Source organism: Plasmodium malariae (genome assembly GCF_900090045.1).
Source record: "Plasmodium malariae genome assembly, chromosome: 12".
Lineage (NCBI taxonomy): Eukaryota > Apicomplexa > Aconoidasida > Haemosporida > Plasmodiidae > Plasmodium > Plasmodium malariae.
The window spans coordinates 2,176,968-2,192,959 of record NC_041786.1 but is presented as its reverse complement, the minus strand read 5'-3'; the positions used below and the strand labels follow the sequence as shown (position 1 = coordinate 2,192,959).

General features: G+C 24.8%; 5 protein-coding genes across 5 annotated transcripts; 2 read left to right on the top strand and 3 right to left on the bottom strand.

The window, feature by feature from the left end:
- Positions 1 to 76: 76 nt before the first annotated feature.
- PmUG01_12057100 (bax inhibitor 1, putative) lies at positions 77 to 1,657 on the bottom strand (the record flags this gene model as incomplete). The annotated part of the gene is made up of 4 exons (XM_029006797.1): positions 77 to 169; positions 519 to 582; positions 744 to 878; positions 1,209 to 1,657. The coding sequence occupies 4 exons, from the start codon at positions 1,655 to 1,657 to the stop codon at positions 77 to 79; spliced, it is 741 nt and encodes a 246-aa protein (XP_028863251.1).
- Positions 1,658 to 4,395: 2,738 nt separating this feature from the next.
- Positions 4,396 to 4,977, bottom strand: PmUG01_12057000 (conserved Plasmodium protein, unknown function; the record flags this gene model as incomplete). The annotated part of the gene is made up of 1 exon (XM_029006796.1): positions 4,396 to 4,977. The coding sequence occupies one exon, from the start codon at positions 4,975 to 4,977 to the stop codon at positions 4,396 to 4,398; it is 582 nt and encodes a 193-aa protein (XP_028863250.1).
- Positions 4,978 to 9,119: 4,142 nt separating this feature from the next.
- On the top strand, positions 9,120 to 10,094 carry FCP (FYVE and coiled-coil domain-containing protein, putative; the record flags this gene model as incomplete). Its single annotated transcript, XM_029006795.1, has 1 exon — positions 9,120 to 10,094. One exon carries the CDS (start codon positions 9,120 to 9,122, stop codon positions 10,092 to 10,094), a length of 975 nt encoding a protein of 324 aa, XP_028863249.1.
- Positions 10,095 to 11,219: 1,125 nt separating this feature from the next.
- PmUG01_12056800 (conserved Plasmodium protein, unknown function) lies at positions 11,220 to 13,013 on the top strand (the record flags this gene model as incomplete). The annotated part of the gene is made up of 1 exon (XM_029006794.1): positions 11,220 to 13,013. The coding sequence occupies one exon, from the start codon at positions 11,220 to 11,222 to the stop codon at positions 13,011 to 13,013; it is 1,794 nt and encodes a 597-aa protein (XP_028863248.1).
- Positions 13,014 to 13,603: 590 nt separating this feature from the next.
- On the bottom strand, positions 13,604 to 14,494 carry PmUG01_12056700 (conserved Plasmodium protein, unknown function; the record flags this gene model as incomplete). The annotated part of the gene is made up of 1 exon (XM_029006793.1): positions 13,604 to 14,494. The coding sequence occupies one exon, from the start codon at positions 14,492 to 14,494 to the stop codon at positions 13,604 to 13,606; it is 891 nt and encodes a 296-aa protein (XP_028863247.1).
- Between the last annotated feature and the right edge of the window lie 1,498 nt (positions 14,495 to 15,992).

Below are 15,992 nucleotides of genomic sequence, written 5' to 3'. Positions count from 1 at the left end.
GGAAAGCTCAATTTATTACAATTTCTTGGAAAATAATACATTCAAAAAACAAATAAAATTATATGCAGGACTTAAATTATTTCTTTTTTTTCTCTTCTTTTTGACCTAATATTCTCAACAAATGCGTAAATAACCCAACTAAATCTAAATATAGACATAAAGAATGCATCTGTAAATAGGGGAAAATTTATAAAAAAAAATATATATATATATAAATTATCAAACCTTCTATTCCCGTACTACAATACATGGTTAATACATGAACGAAGATATATTCACAGGAAAATAGCCATCTACATTTGCACGGGTATCATTATTAGGCAAAGTTCAGTATAATGCAAAAAGGATATACATCAAATGCACATGTACGTTCACAAATATATACACATTTATATAAACATAAATATATATATTTATATATGTATTATAAGGCATTCACACATATTTCTTTATATTCAAATGATGATCCTTATGTATTATGCGTGTTTTTTTATTTTTTTTTTTTAGTAAATTATTACTATATAATCTTTGTTTCCTCTACGAAAATCAAGCAAAGTAATTTGGGTATCAAACAACACAAATCTGCAAGAAAAAAAAATAATGATTCATATGTTCATTTATGTATTTTTTTTTTAATTTTTGAAAAAAGGTGGAAACCTTTACATATGTTCTCCCTTATAAGCTATATATATATGTATGTAGGTACGTATTTATGTGTTGCCATATATGTGCGAAAGTATTACCCCATATACATAAAGAATCCTACATACAATAAGGTGGCGTCAATGTATTTTGACCTTATGAAAAAATTCATAAAAGAAAGTAGGGTTACATAGGAACATACTGCAGATAATACTGCTCCAAGAAAGATCGAAATTCTGAAGGATAGAAAAAAAAAAAAAATTTATTTATTATATATGTCCTATGTTAATTTTTAAGCTATCCAATCTATATAAACAGAAGCAATATCTCAACTGTAAAAATATACAAACACGTATACGAATATTCATCCGAACATGCATACGAGTACTTATACAAATAAGCACATATACTTATGACAAATTCCATCACATATTAAGAACACTGGCACGATCCACAAAATTAAATGGGACCCATAAATAGAAAATTACCACAAAGAAAAAAAAAAAAAAATATATATATATATGTACGTAATTCACGTATGCCTAACATATTTTTCCTCCTTTTACCTGTTTTTTGAAAATATGGCAGACAAGGAAAAGCAGGTAAATATGGATAAACTGCCAAAAAATGCTAGCGGAAGAATAGACGGGTTCAAATAATTAACATATGCAATATAATCACTCATCAAAATTCCAATAGATGATGATATACCAGCAAAATAAAGCAATCTCTTCTTTGATGTTGCAAGTAAGTTATTACTGTAATGAGAATAATTACATGATGCCGCCAAGGCAAAAGAACAACATAAACTAATAATGGATGCTATAAATCTTGGGACTTTCACAAAATGCAAGTCAACATAACAGCTCAAAGCAGTTATTATCGTTCCAATAGCCAAAAGACCGTATATTTTTATTAAATGATTCTTCTCTTCATTTGTTATTGGTGAAAAGTTTAAAATATTCGATAATTTTATTTCCTTTTGTCGTTTTTTTATTTGGTTTAGGAAGTCCATTTTTTCTTTATGATATATATATTCACTAAATAATTAAAATAAATCCCCGCAGCAAAAATTTATAAAAAATAAGCTACTGGCTATGCTCGTTATTCGATATATATTTAAAAATAAGTAAAAAAAAATATTAGCATATAATTATATATATATATATATATATATATATATATATATATATATTATTCCGTAAATAATGTTAAAAATAATTTTAAGACCTTTGATATGCTTTAATGCGCTATATATAATTTTACCAAAATTTTATATGTTTTAATATTTTGCTATAAAAAATATAATAATATATATATATCTTCTAACTTGAGTATTAATATATATATATATATATAATATTTTTAAATGAACAATTTTAATTTGCTTATTTTAATTTGTTCTCTTTTTTTGATTACTTTATAAATAAAATAATTTACAAAAATTTTTTGTTTTACTTTCCATATTTTTTAAATAAATTTTTGTATAAAAAAAATGAGCACGAAATAAAAAAAAAAAAAAAAAATGTTTAGTGTACGTATTAAAATATACGTACGCTTATATATATATACATATATAATATATATATATATATACATACTTACAGTATATATATATTTTCAGTTTATGATTATTAAACCCCTTGTTACATAAAATAAAGTTGTATCACATCCAAAAATATATTCTTATGTTTTAATCAAAAACCCCTCTTTATGATTATATAATAATGTAGTAGGTTAATTTGAGGCCTTAACTTTAATATATATATATAAATATATATATATATATATATATATATATATATATATATATATATATATATATATATATATATATATATGTATAATAAAAAATATTTTTTAAGGGATGTTAGTATTTCTTCCATATTTGCGTATGAAGTAAAGACTCTAACTAAAATTTTACATATATATTTATTTCAATAATCTCATTTCGTAATGGCTTATTTAAGAGCCACACAAAGATGTTATTTGTAGGTAATTATATAATATATATTAACATTTTGAAAAACAAAGAATTCGTATCAACTTTGGAAAAAACAATGTATTTACAGATTTTTTTCTTTTTAAATTTTTCTTTATATTTATATACTTTATTTATTTTTACGTTTTTCTTATTTTATTTTTGTTCTTGTTGCATTAAGAAAAAAATAGACATTTATGATATTTTAAAAATTATATTTTTTATATAAATGAACGGAATTTTTTAAAGTATATAAGAAGGTTTCATACATAAAAAGAAACATCAAGGCATGTTGAAATTGTTAAGGCAATTTGCATAACTTCTTCAGAAAAAGAAATGTGAAGAAAACTATTCTATTGTATATCACATGGTGTACATGTGAGGACATTTATGTGCGTGCATATGGGTTCTTAAAATTTATATGGAAAATATTGACCGTGTTTGGATATATTTACCTATATAAGAAACATCATTATTATTCCGCGTGTACAATTTTTACCATTAGCAACCAGTATAAGGGCCCACTTTCTTTACATAAAGTTTGCATTTGTTGATGCGCATTTTTTTTTTTTTTATTTTGAGTAATTCTATTTTATTTCATTTTATTTTGCTTTATTTTATCTTGCTTTATTTTATTTTGCTTCTTTTAATTTTGCTTTATATTATTTTGCTTCATATTATTTTGCTTCATATTATTTTGCTTCATATTATTTTGCTTCATTTTATTTTGCTTCATTTTATTTTGCTTCATTTTATTTTGCTCCATTTTATTTTGCTTCATTTTACTTTGCTTTATTTTATTTCTATTTTTTCGTGTATCCGCTTTGATTAAAATATTATTTTTAAAGCATGCACGCTTAGCCATTAAACGTTTAAGCAAATTTCGCAAGAAATTTCACTTTCCTTTTAAAATTTTTCAACATCATTATATATATTACAAGCTATTTTGCTAAGGCAATTAAAATCTTTTTATTTTAACGTCACTTAAGGAAGTATTCGATAGTTATATTATTTCCATAAAATATTTAAGGCGTTTGATTATTCTTATAATATACCATATATACGTATCGTTCATTTGGTTTTAGTTGAATATTCTCGCGTCCCCTTAGTATGCGTAAAAATATGCGTATATATTTGCTTGAAAATAGCATATTTTTTGTCTTGTTAGTATGTTCGTGTATAAACATACACACATACTACATATACGTATGTAAGTACTATACGCACGCAAACACGTTCTTATTAATTTTTACGGTCTGCAAAAAAAAAAATAAAAGGATGCAGCAAATACCTAAAGAGGGGATATTAAATGAATTACAATATTTAAAAAAAACAAAAAAAAAGAGTAAGAGTAAAATAATCGAAAGGGAAAAATCAAAGATGAAAAATCGAAAAGGTAAAATAAAAAATGTAAAATCGAAAAGGTAAAATAAAATGAAATAGGCCAAACGCGATAGCAAGAGCAATGTAAAGAGTTTCATAATAAATAAGTGCACATAATAAAGTTAAAGTACCAAATATAGGAAATGTACGAAATAAGCTAAATACTAAAAAAAGGTTGTATTCAAAATAAGGATAAAATGAAGTTAATTCGTTCATTAAGTTAATGCCATATAAGGGGAAATACATGCAATAAAAGAGTAAATAATACAATGCATAGCAGTGGAAACATATATACATGCATGAATGTATATATTCATGCATACGTATACGCATGTGTGTGTTCATGCTTATATTAATAAACGAATATTCGTTGTGCACATGCACACGTGCTAGTAAGACTGAATGTTGGTCATAGTTCCGTAAGAGTAATAGTTAGTCCCGTGTAAAATTTTTTCAATGTCTTCTGCTCTTTGAAAAGAAAAAATATTTCCACCGACTTGTAAAATTCTATAAAAGCTCCATACCAATTGAATAACAAAATAAGCAATTGTAAACATAAATACATGAACTATCATTTCCAAAATTCCATAGTACATATTATAATTATATATTATTTTCCTATGCCAATCAAAATTATCATAATACCACTGAACACTATGAGATGTGCATATATTATAAACACATATTAAACATTCAATGGCTTCCACTATATAGTTTATTACTACTATATTGTATGCTATATAGGCTGTAAAGGCATTTTTGTGCGCTATCGATATAAATATTAATATGGCACAAATACAATTAAGTATTGATATTACTATAAATAATGTTTCATTGTAATGTGACATATGAGTTAGTATAAGAATAGACATTAGGATGAGAAGTATAGAATATATTGTTGATGCCGTCCCGATGGAAAAACATAAAAACCTCTTCATAGTCCATCTTTTTATCCCCTGAGTCCTAAACATTTTCTAATGATAATTCATAATATGTACATGAATTCGCGTACATATAAGGCGTGAACATATGTACCCATACATATGTATATATAAGTAGATAAATTTATGTGTATATATATATATATATATATATGTATGCATAGAGATGTATGCATAGAGATGTATCTATCTATGCGCGCATATATATGCACAACTATAAAAAAAGTTTCACTTTTTTAATCTTGTTTGATGCTCGTAAACTGATTAACAGAAGGGAGGTTTGCAAAAGATAAAGAAAAAGGCAAGAAAATTTTTTTAAAATAATGTAAAAGTACAACTTGCCGAAAAGAATTACAGAAAAGTAATATATAGCCATATACATTTTACTTCAACTCATAACTCCCACAATATTGGACCCTACGTATTTTATTTGTAATTACAAGATCATTGTTCTTCTTCATTTATCTTGTTTTTGGGTTAGCCAGGTTTTCTTCGCCTTTATTGTTACGTTTGCGCTTTTTTCTGCTTCTTTTCGTTCTATATTTTTCCTTATATGTACTGACACAACTTATATTATTTTTTTTATTAATAATTTGAGTGCTTCCTATTTTTCCCGAAGGAATAATGCTGTGGTAGGCGGCAAAATAGTTCATACTAAAAATTTATCATATGTTGTATTGTATGCCATTCTTTTCTTTCTTTCTTTTTTTTTTTTTTTTTTTTTTTTTTTCCAATTTAAAACATTTAAAATTAATTTTTTTTTTTTCATATTCAAAAAAGACTGTTTTCAAAGCATTTTTTTTAATTCAATATATGATGAAAAATATATTCCTTGTATAAAGAAAAAGTCTGCTCTCTAGTGCAATTCTATGCATTTTTTTATGTGCAATAGGATTGTTGTCCTACCCTTAGTATATATATATATATATATATATATATGCATTTTATAACAGCTAGAAACAACAGAAAAAAAAAAAAAAAAATTAATCATTTTTTAATGAAAATATAATTTAGTTGATACATATAGCGAATTTTTAAAATTGTATCAGTGGCTCTTCACCATTCCCACTATTTTGTTATGATAAAATATGCACTAAGTTCAATAGTTCTAGTAAAAAATACGATAATGGCGATTATAGTTATGTGCAGTAATACACAACAGTACGTAATAATAAATTATCCCATATGGAATTATAAAAAGAAAAAAGAAAAAGATGTATATACAAAAACTTATACCCCCCCAATATTATAATCTAACGCAATGTAACGTGTTAATTTTTCTTTTAAATTAAGTTAACCATATTATTATAAAAAAAAAAAAAGCTTACTAATAACGGCGTGCAAATATTACAGTATACAAATATATACACATATATAATACATACGTATATGCATGTATGTACATATATATGTGTAATATTTTGCTTACTTAGCATAAATATTTCGTTGTTTATAATTTGCAAGATATATATTTAAAAATTTATATGTTTAAAATGGAAAAAAAGAAAGCGTACTATAATTAAAAAAGTTTATCTCGTATAGATATATGTATACTAAATTTGAAGATATCATTTCACTCAATTTGGTTACACTGAATTATACTAGAAAAATGAAACATAAAATTATGTACTGTATATGGAAGAATTAAAGGGTAATATTTAAATGACTACGGCTGTAATTTTCGGTAAAAGGAATTGCAACGAGTGAAAATAAAAAAAAGAAAGAGAAAAAATAAAGAAAAAATAAAACAAAAATCTTGATAAATCATGTATGGCTAACTGCAAAAGGTAAGTTATTTGAGTCTTTTTTTTTTTTTTTATAGAACAAAATTAAGTTACATGCAGTTGTGCATGTATCATAAGCTTTTCGACTGTTATAGTTAGACAAACACCAAAATTTTACAATTTAAAATCTCAAATAAAATGAACTAATGATATTTTAATTAATAATAGTTATAATAATAAATTCCTGTGAGTCTCGTTAATATATGTTATACGTGAATAATGGTACCCTTGCCACTAATTCAAAGTACACTTTTTTTTCCCAACAAAATTTTGTTACGTATATGTGCATAGTACCTGGCAAGGTCATTAACGATTAATTATTCCATTATATTACATAAACTTTTATTCAATATTAATTTTATATTTATAAAGATGGAATAAAAACATAATATAAAATAGGACATACTAGTGTCTAGTATCATAGGTGGAATATATTACTAAAATGTTAAAACTAATTCTAAACGGAGTTGTTAACACTACGAAAGTACAGATTTTTCATCATTGGTTGACTATTCAACACTATGCAATTTGTGTATGAAAAATATTATATTAATTCATATAGGCAATAAAAATATTGTGGATAATATAATGGGGTTGTTGTACTACATGTCAATCCCCATATCACATGATAACAACGGAACAGTCAATGTAATTAATGAACCTTTGCTACCTTATGTACAAAATGGAGATGAACATACGAATTACTAAGTGGGATATTTTAACATATCCACGTGAATGTGCACATATATATATAGGTCCATACATATTTTTGATAAAATTTTAGCTACATTATTATAACCTATCTGTTATTTGTAACAGCTTATATGTATTAACATCTTCGTATGGTAGCATACGCTATTTTTCCTTTTGCTAACCATATTGCATTCATATAAAGGATCTGAAAGAATAATATATCAAGTATTAAAATATGAACACTCGTACAAATAAATATGCCCTTTTGTTATAATCTGCTGTTTTTCTTTCTATTTTATTTCATTTTTTTTTTTTTCCTATATAAATATAAAACACTAAAGAGGATATACAAAAAAGGAAAAAATCAAAAACAAACCTGATCGGAAAAGAAAAAAGAAAAAAGAAAAAAAGATGCAAGTCTTAACCCTAATTATAATTTTTTTTTTTTTAAAGAAGAATATCATTTGTAATATTATTAAAAAAGGAAAAAAAAAAAAAATTGGCTCCAGTCTTCAGCATTATTTAAATATAATAATAATAAAATATATTACCATTATTTCCTAATATATTATTTTTGTTCTATACTTTTTTTATGAATTTCTAATTATTACTCAGAACTGTTTCTTATTCAAATAAATAAATATATATATATTAAATATTTAATGTAGTACTAGTGAAAATAAATACATTTGAACCGTATTAAATCTATTTATTTTTCTATTTTTACAGATTAATCGCCTTAAAATTTGCTTTTTGGTATATATTTTAAATTATCAAGTATATAAAAAAAGTAGTATAAATTTTTGAAATTTTTTTTTAGCTTCTCTTTTCGACTTTAATAGGAAAAAGCAGATAAAATAAAATGTAACCCCTAAACTTTTTTAAATTTTACCTTTTTTTTTAAATTTGAAAAAATTTTACAGAATATTTTTGATGTTGATTTTATCCCTAATATTATGTATTTGCTATAAGCGTTTTTTTCAACAGGGTAGAAAAAAAAAAAAAAAAAAGGTCCTCTTTAAGTATGTTTATTTTTATATAAATACGTGTGCAGTAATAAAACAATTATCTGCTATGCCTTTTTTTCTAAGTTAAATACATTTATATATAATCTATATAAATATATAAAATTGTATATTGCGATAAATAGTTTGAACAAATTTATTTGCGTAGAAAAATTGGGAATATTAATTACTAAAGAGTACGCAACAAAAAAGAAAAAACAAAAAATGAAATTTGTATAATAATATACATTTACGTATGTAAATTTTGACGACATAGTGTAATTAGGTAAAAGTTAAATTAATTTTAATTTATAATTCATAACATATAATTCTTAATTAACAGTTCTTAATTCACAATTCTTAATTCACAATTCTTAATTCACAATTCTTAATTCATAATATTTAATTTTTAATTCTAATTTTTTTAATGATTGAAGTTTTATGATTAATGTATACATAATTTATATATGCTATGTAAATATATGTATATGTATTATGTAAGTATAATAATGTTAGTATAATGCACGTATAATATACGTTTAATCATATAAATGTATGTATGGTAAAATGTTTTATTTATACTTATGTTTTACGTTTGAGAGTTTGTATTTAATTAGTTCAAATTATATTAAGAAAAAGCTTTAAAAAGAGGTGAAAAAAAAAAAAAAAAAAAAATTTAGCAAAAATATATATGGGCCCTTATACAGAAAACGAATTGTACCTGAACAATTCAGCATCTCATATTAGGGATGCAGAAAATAATGAAAATGACAAGAAACATTTTTGGGTACCTGATGAGGAAGTAACGAATTGCTATAGCTGTAATGCTTTTTTTAATGTAAGAGTAAGGAAACATCATTGTAGAGCATGTGGAAATGTATTTTGTTCCAATTGTTCAGACAATAGAATAAAGATAAGTGAATACAGTTATGCAGAAAAAGTTAGAGTATGTGATAGATGTTTTTTGGAAAGATCCTCTCCTCAAACATTATTGCTACAAGAAGATTTGGGAGCAAGAAAACAAATAAATCAAGATTTAAAAAAAGCTTTAAGTGAAAAAATGGCCATAGTAGAAAGATTTAAAACTTTCTTAATAGAATTTGATAGTGAAATATTAAATAATAGTGAACATAGCGATGGATCAAATGATGTTCTTTCCTTATTAAAAAGAGGAGAAAAAGGATTAAAAGATTTAAATGACAAAATAAAAAATTATGATTCTATTATTGAAAAACAGAAAAAAGAGCTGGAACTATTACAAAGGGAGAAAGAACATAAAACAGAACTAAATAAAATATTAAATATAAGAAATTATGAAATTCAACAAAAAAATATGAATATAAAAAGTCTTGTTAAGGAAAAAAATGAACTAACCTTAGTAAAAGAAGAGTCAGAAGGCATTATTCATTCATATAAAAAACAAGTAGAAAAATTAATTATAAGGTGTAATCAACTAGAACTGGAAAAGAAAATGAAAAACAACAACGAATTACAAAGCAACTATTCTTTTACAAATAGTAGCGCAACTTCTTATTTACGAAATTCTTTTAATTATCCTCCAAATGAAATGAGTGTATCATATACAGTTGCCCAAGGTCCAACGAATGAACCAGAGGACGAAAATTGTTGTACATATTGTCAGAGAAGGTCATGTGCTATTATGTGATTGTATAAAAGTGCAATAATACGTGTGTACCCATTTATGAAAGTGCGTATGCACAGACGGATAAAATAGTTTATGCATACGCCCTTACTAATGTGTATCTACGTTTTTTACAGCCATCCTTCTTTCCTTATTTCTATTCTTCCATTCTTTTTTTTTTTTTTTTTTTTTTTTTTTTTACCTTTTAACGCATAATATTGTGTATGCATTTATTGTACATACATGTATTTTATGTACATAATTATCAATCCATCTAACTATTTAACTCCTTTCTCATTATTATTTATTTTTTCATTTGATTACTGCAATATGTCTGAATATTTCATTTAAAAGGTTGCGTATTTGTTTATGTCTTTCTGTAGTATAATAATTAATATGTACCAATTTAATTTGTTTTTCTTGATATATTCTTTAATTATATGTATTTTTATTAATCTTTTTTCTTTTTTCATACGTTTCATATTTATCATACCTTCCACACTTTTCACATTTTTTTTGTTAATACATTTTTATTTGCGTCCAATTTTTTTTTTAAAAACACATTGCTAAATCCGTTTAATTTATGATAATTCCTTTCCTCTCTTGCTCCTTTTTTTTTAAATTAATTTCTACAAATGTTTTTAATATCCTGTAATTTACAAATTGTGGGCTTTCACAACAGTAAAGGAAAATTTTGTTATTATTTTATATGTTGCTCCTATATGTGCGTATGGTTATATATATATATATATTTGCATCCGCATAAGGGTAAATATTGGTAAAATTAAGTTGTACCCGAGCATTATTTTTTGCTAATAATATATATATATATATGTATGTGTATATTTATATATATATATTTATATATGCCATAAATGCAGACTATGCTGTACATATTTAAACACCGCACTCTATTTAGATTTAAAATCGTCGTGTACATTTTTTTTTTTTTTCATTATGTCATTTTCCCTTTTTGTTCACATTTGTTTTTTGTCCTGAACAATAATGGCAATGTTGTTTTTGTGTTCGTGGCGTAATTCAATTTGATTTTATTTTTCTTCTTTTTTTCCCGATAATCTCGAATTAATTGTCTTCATTGATCGGTCCTTTAATTAGCAATTTTTTTTAAATGTAAAAAAAAGAAAAAAAATGAATTCTCCTTTGGTTAATACCAATTTTGAAGACAGCGGGTTTCATGTGCCCTTATTTAAACGTAATAAAGAAAAAGCAAAAACGTTTACAAATAAAAATATGAGTAGAAATATCCTAACATGGAATAAATTGATATGTTCGCCAAATAATGATATAAAAAAATATAAAAAGTTTGATTCAGATAGTACTTCTAAGAATAACTCACATAAAGAACTCGTTAGAAATGCATACTTTCCCAGACGTAGTGGAGCTGCATCAGTGTTATATAAAAATTATATATACATTTTTGGGGGGTATGGATCTAAGGGGAAAAGATTAAATGACTTTTACAAATACAATATTTTAGAAAATAAATGGACAGAAATATATGATAAAAAATGTCCATCTAGAAGGGAAAATAACCCTGCTTTTTTATATAAAGACAAAATGTATATATTAGGAGGATATCAAGGGAAAGGAATATGGTTGAATGATTTCTATTTTTTTGATATGAACACAGAAAAATGGGAAATGGTAAAGATAAAAGAACAAAGCAACATGTATGCTCCACCATCGTTATTTGGTTTTTCTTTAGCTGTTCATGAATATACAGGAATATTATATCTATTTGGGGGATATGATGGTATAACCTTACATAATAAAATGTATGCATTTCATTTATATAAGGAGAAATGGATTCATATTAAACAAAGTGGTGATATACCTAGTCCTAGAGCTTGTACTATTGGTCATATATATGATGGTTATTTCTACACATTTGGAGGATATAAGGAAGAAATAGAAGAAGATGATGATGATTTGAATTATTTTTATCAGTATCATTTAGAAACGGGTATATGGACTAAAATGAAATATAATATAAATGAAACGACAATAAGAAACCATTTTTTGAATAATAAAAAGGACATAAATGGAATAGACTGTTGCTGCTATTATAGTAAGAGAAGGATACCCATGGCAAGATACTTTATGGGTTCTTTTATATATAATGAATGCATATATATAATTGGAGGTTATAATATACATTCATCTGAACGTCTAAACGATTTTTACAAATTTGATATAAAACAAAGGATATGGGAAAAAATACTTACAAGGAATAATTTTTCAAAAAGAAGTAGTATGAACATTCAGTTTTATAAAAATGTTATCTACTGTATTGCTGGATTTGATGGTAAGAACTCTTTAAATGATGTATATGCACTAAGATTAGAAAATGTATATGTTGAATCTTCTTCATTAACTCAAACATTTGCATGTATGGTTAACAATTATAAATACTCGGATATTATTCTGATGGTACAAAAAAGGTATATTTATGCTTGTAGATCCATTTTATCAGCTAGATGTTCAAGTTTTAAATCCTTATTCGATTTACATTTTTCAAAAGATCGAACAACTGGAGGAAGTCCACCATACAATCATCATCTCATTATTCCAATAAACGATGTACAGTATGACATATTTTTAATTATTATAAATTACCTTTATACAGATGAATTATCTTTGAATTATTCTCTTAAAACGTATGAAAAAATATTAGTGACTTGTACAAAATTCCATATATTCCGCTTAATGCAATTATGTGAACGAATTATTAGTAATCATACAAATGAACAAAATGTGCTAAATATTCTTCTGTTGAGTTATAGAAATAATTGCAAACAATTATGTAAATTTTGCATAGATTTTATAACTGATAATAAGTTGATGGACCATGAAAAAATTAATAGACTGATAACTGAGCCACATTTATTGGGGGAAATTTATAAAAAATCGTTATTCATTTAGTAACTTATGAAGAAACGTTTTTTTCATGTAATTTTATGAAGAATAGCTTTTGTTCTCTTGTGTACTTTTTTACATAAAATGGAAAATGTATTTTTTTTTTTTTTTATTTTATTTTATTTTATTTATTTATTTATTTATGTATTTATTTATGTATGTATTTATTTATGTATGTATTTATTTATTTATGTATGTATGTATTTATTTATGTATGTATGTATTTATTTATTTATTTATTTATTATTATTATTATTTTTTTTTTTTTTGTTACTTCATCCCATTGAGGAAATGTGCAACTGAAGATTTATTTATTTAGTCAGCTTTGTGTTTACGTAATATATTTGTGTCTTTAAAAAGTTGAGGTATGTGGTGCAGACGTGCAGTATTACGTATATGGAGCCAAAATATTAGGATTCGCGGAATTTATGCTGAGTGAACATATATATACAGGGGTGTGTATAAACATACACATAAAAATACGCATCCTTGAGGTATCTGGGATTGCTTGTCATGGATCCTCTTTTAAAAATACAAAAAAAGAATAGGAAAAAGAAAAAGCAATCTACAACGAATGAAGAAATAGGACTAAGTAATCATAACTCATTAAAACATTTAGGTAATGGAGGTCTGTACGTGTGTTTGTCTACTATTACCAAGCTTTCAATAATATTACCGTCTAAATCTGCATCCACTAAATTTTTACTTAGAGTAATGTTAGCTAACTTATCAAGCATTTTAATATGAGGAAAGCAGTATTTCCATTCGCCATTTATTATACCATTTGCTGAGATATTACTTTTAATTTTGTTTTCATTTAAATATAGGTCACCAATTATTTTCCCTCGAAAAGGTCTCATTGTATATTTGATGTGTTTAAGATAAAAATAAACATCGTTCTTAGCTTTGTTGTCTACAATATAGTAAAAGTTATTTATTCTTATAACTTTTTTATTTTCCTTTTGCTCATTTAGTGCTCTATCATCTCTATCCATATCTTGCTGTAAAATTTGCCTCTCATTTTGTGCTTCATTTTGTACTTCATTTTGCGCCCCATTATGCGCCTTGTTTTCTTCATCATTTTGAGCCTTTTTTGTTCCATTTTTTAAAAAAAATTTATGACTATTCAGGTAAATTGGATTCCAAAAAAGACAGTTAATTCCATTAAATGGCAGTGTGTGACATGTTTCAAATAAGTTTTTTTTGTTCGGGGGTTTGTTTGTATATTCGGAAAAGAATTTTATATTTAAGTCTTCACTCCTAATCCACCTTTTTTGGTGGGTATGCCAAGGGTATTTGTCGACACAAGGCCAAAATGCTTGCCTCGTTCTCGAATCTCGAGCCCTATATGCTGACTTGTACATGCGAAAATATGGATACATTATATTTTTATGCTTATATTGTCTTCTATTCGGTGTGCCAATAGCACTTTTAATCCACACGTGCACTCTTTTACTTTCATCTTTATTTATTTTTATTGACGACATTCGGTTTTGAGCAAATATGGAGGAATGCCCTTATTACACCTTTTTTGCAGTAGTTTGCGCAATTAATGTAAGAGGTCGTAAAAGTATTCCTGCGTATTTACATGTATGCAAACGCATGCATATGTACGCAAATGTATTCAAATGTTTGAAAGTGTATTTATGTTCGTTTTCTTACATCTCATATCATAAGTTATTTTAATTACAAGGAAATGAAAATCATGTTTACATATTTGTGATAAAAAAAAAAGAAAAATAATAATTAAATTAAAGATGAGCGGGGAAAAAAAAAAAAAAAGCAAAGAGCTCCTTTTCTCTACAAACAAAATATATATAAATGTGTGTATGCATATATATGTATATAAATATATACAAAAAAAAAAAAAAAAAATTAGTTATATAAGAACTACAGCTACTGATAGCTAATTCAGTTGTAAATAGTATGTACAAAAAAACAAAAAAAATAAAATCCTTTTGCATTAGATGACAATACAAAAATTCAACTACACAGAATTTTCATGTCGCAAAGAGCACTCCCCTTTTGATGTGTTAAACCATCTTACAATGTAATAAGAAGATTACTTGTATGCATACATATGTATAAGCATTTGATCAAATATATAGGTAAGTTTCATTTCATCCTTTTGCATAGATACTATTAAAGGTATATATATATATTATATATATAGTTTTTTTTTTTTTTTTTGGAAATTATAATAATGTTCGCAAAATTTACATAATAAAAAAACAAGTTGTTGATTTGATAAGGCCTTATAAAAATAACTACAAAAATAATATTCATGATGAGAAGCAAAAATAAAATTATAAAAAGGATATACTTCAAATATATATGTTAAAAATTAAGGAAGAAAAATAAAAAATAAAATAAAATAAAATAAAAAGAAATGGCTATAATAACAAATCATTTCGAAAGACCTTCAAGAAAAATATTTATGTATAACAAACCATAGATTAAAAAATTAGTGAAAATTTTATTCTTCCTAACAATACTTACATTTAAATGAGAATCTTAATAGACTTAAATATTGGGTAATACCTTTGTTAGAGCGCTTAAAAATATGTAGACGATAACAAAACTTGTTATTTGTGTTAAGTTTATGTACCTTTTAGCGTTTCTAATATCTTAAAAGATAACATACACAGGAAACATGAATGAATAAGTAGAAGTTAAAATGTGTGTAAATTTTGAAGTACATTAACAAGTATGTTAACATTTAGTTATTTATTTATGTTACTTGTATATACATTATCTTTTAAATAGCGCGTTGGATATTTAATGTGTATATATATATATATACACACCCATCACTGATATGAGCAAAAAATATATACAATTTTCTATAAAAATTCATTTATAATATTTTAACTGTTATACTATTTCTTTTTGTTCGTGTTATTTCATAGTTTGTTAAAACGTTTATTGCGTGCACATACGCTTATATACATATATACATAAAACACATATGATTATACATATGTG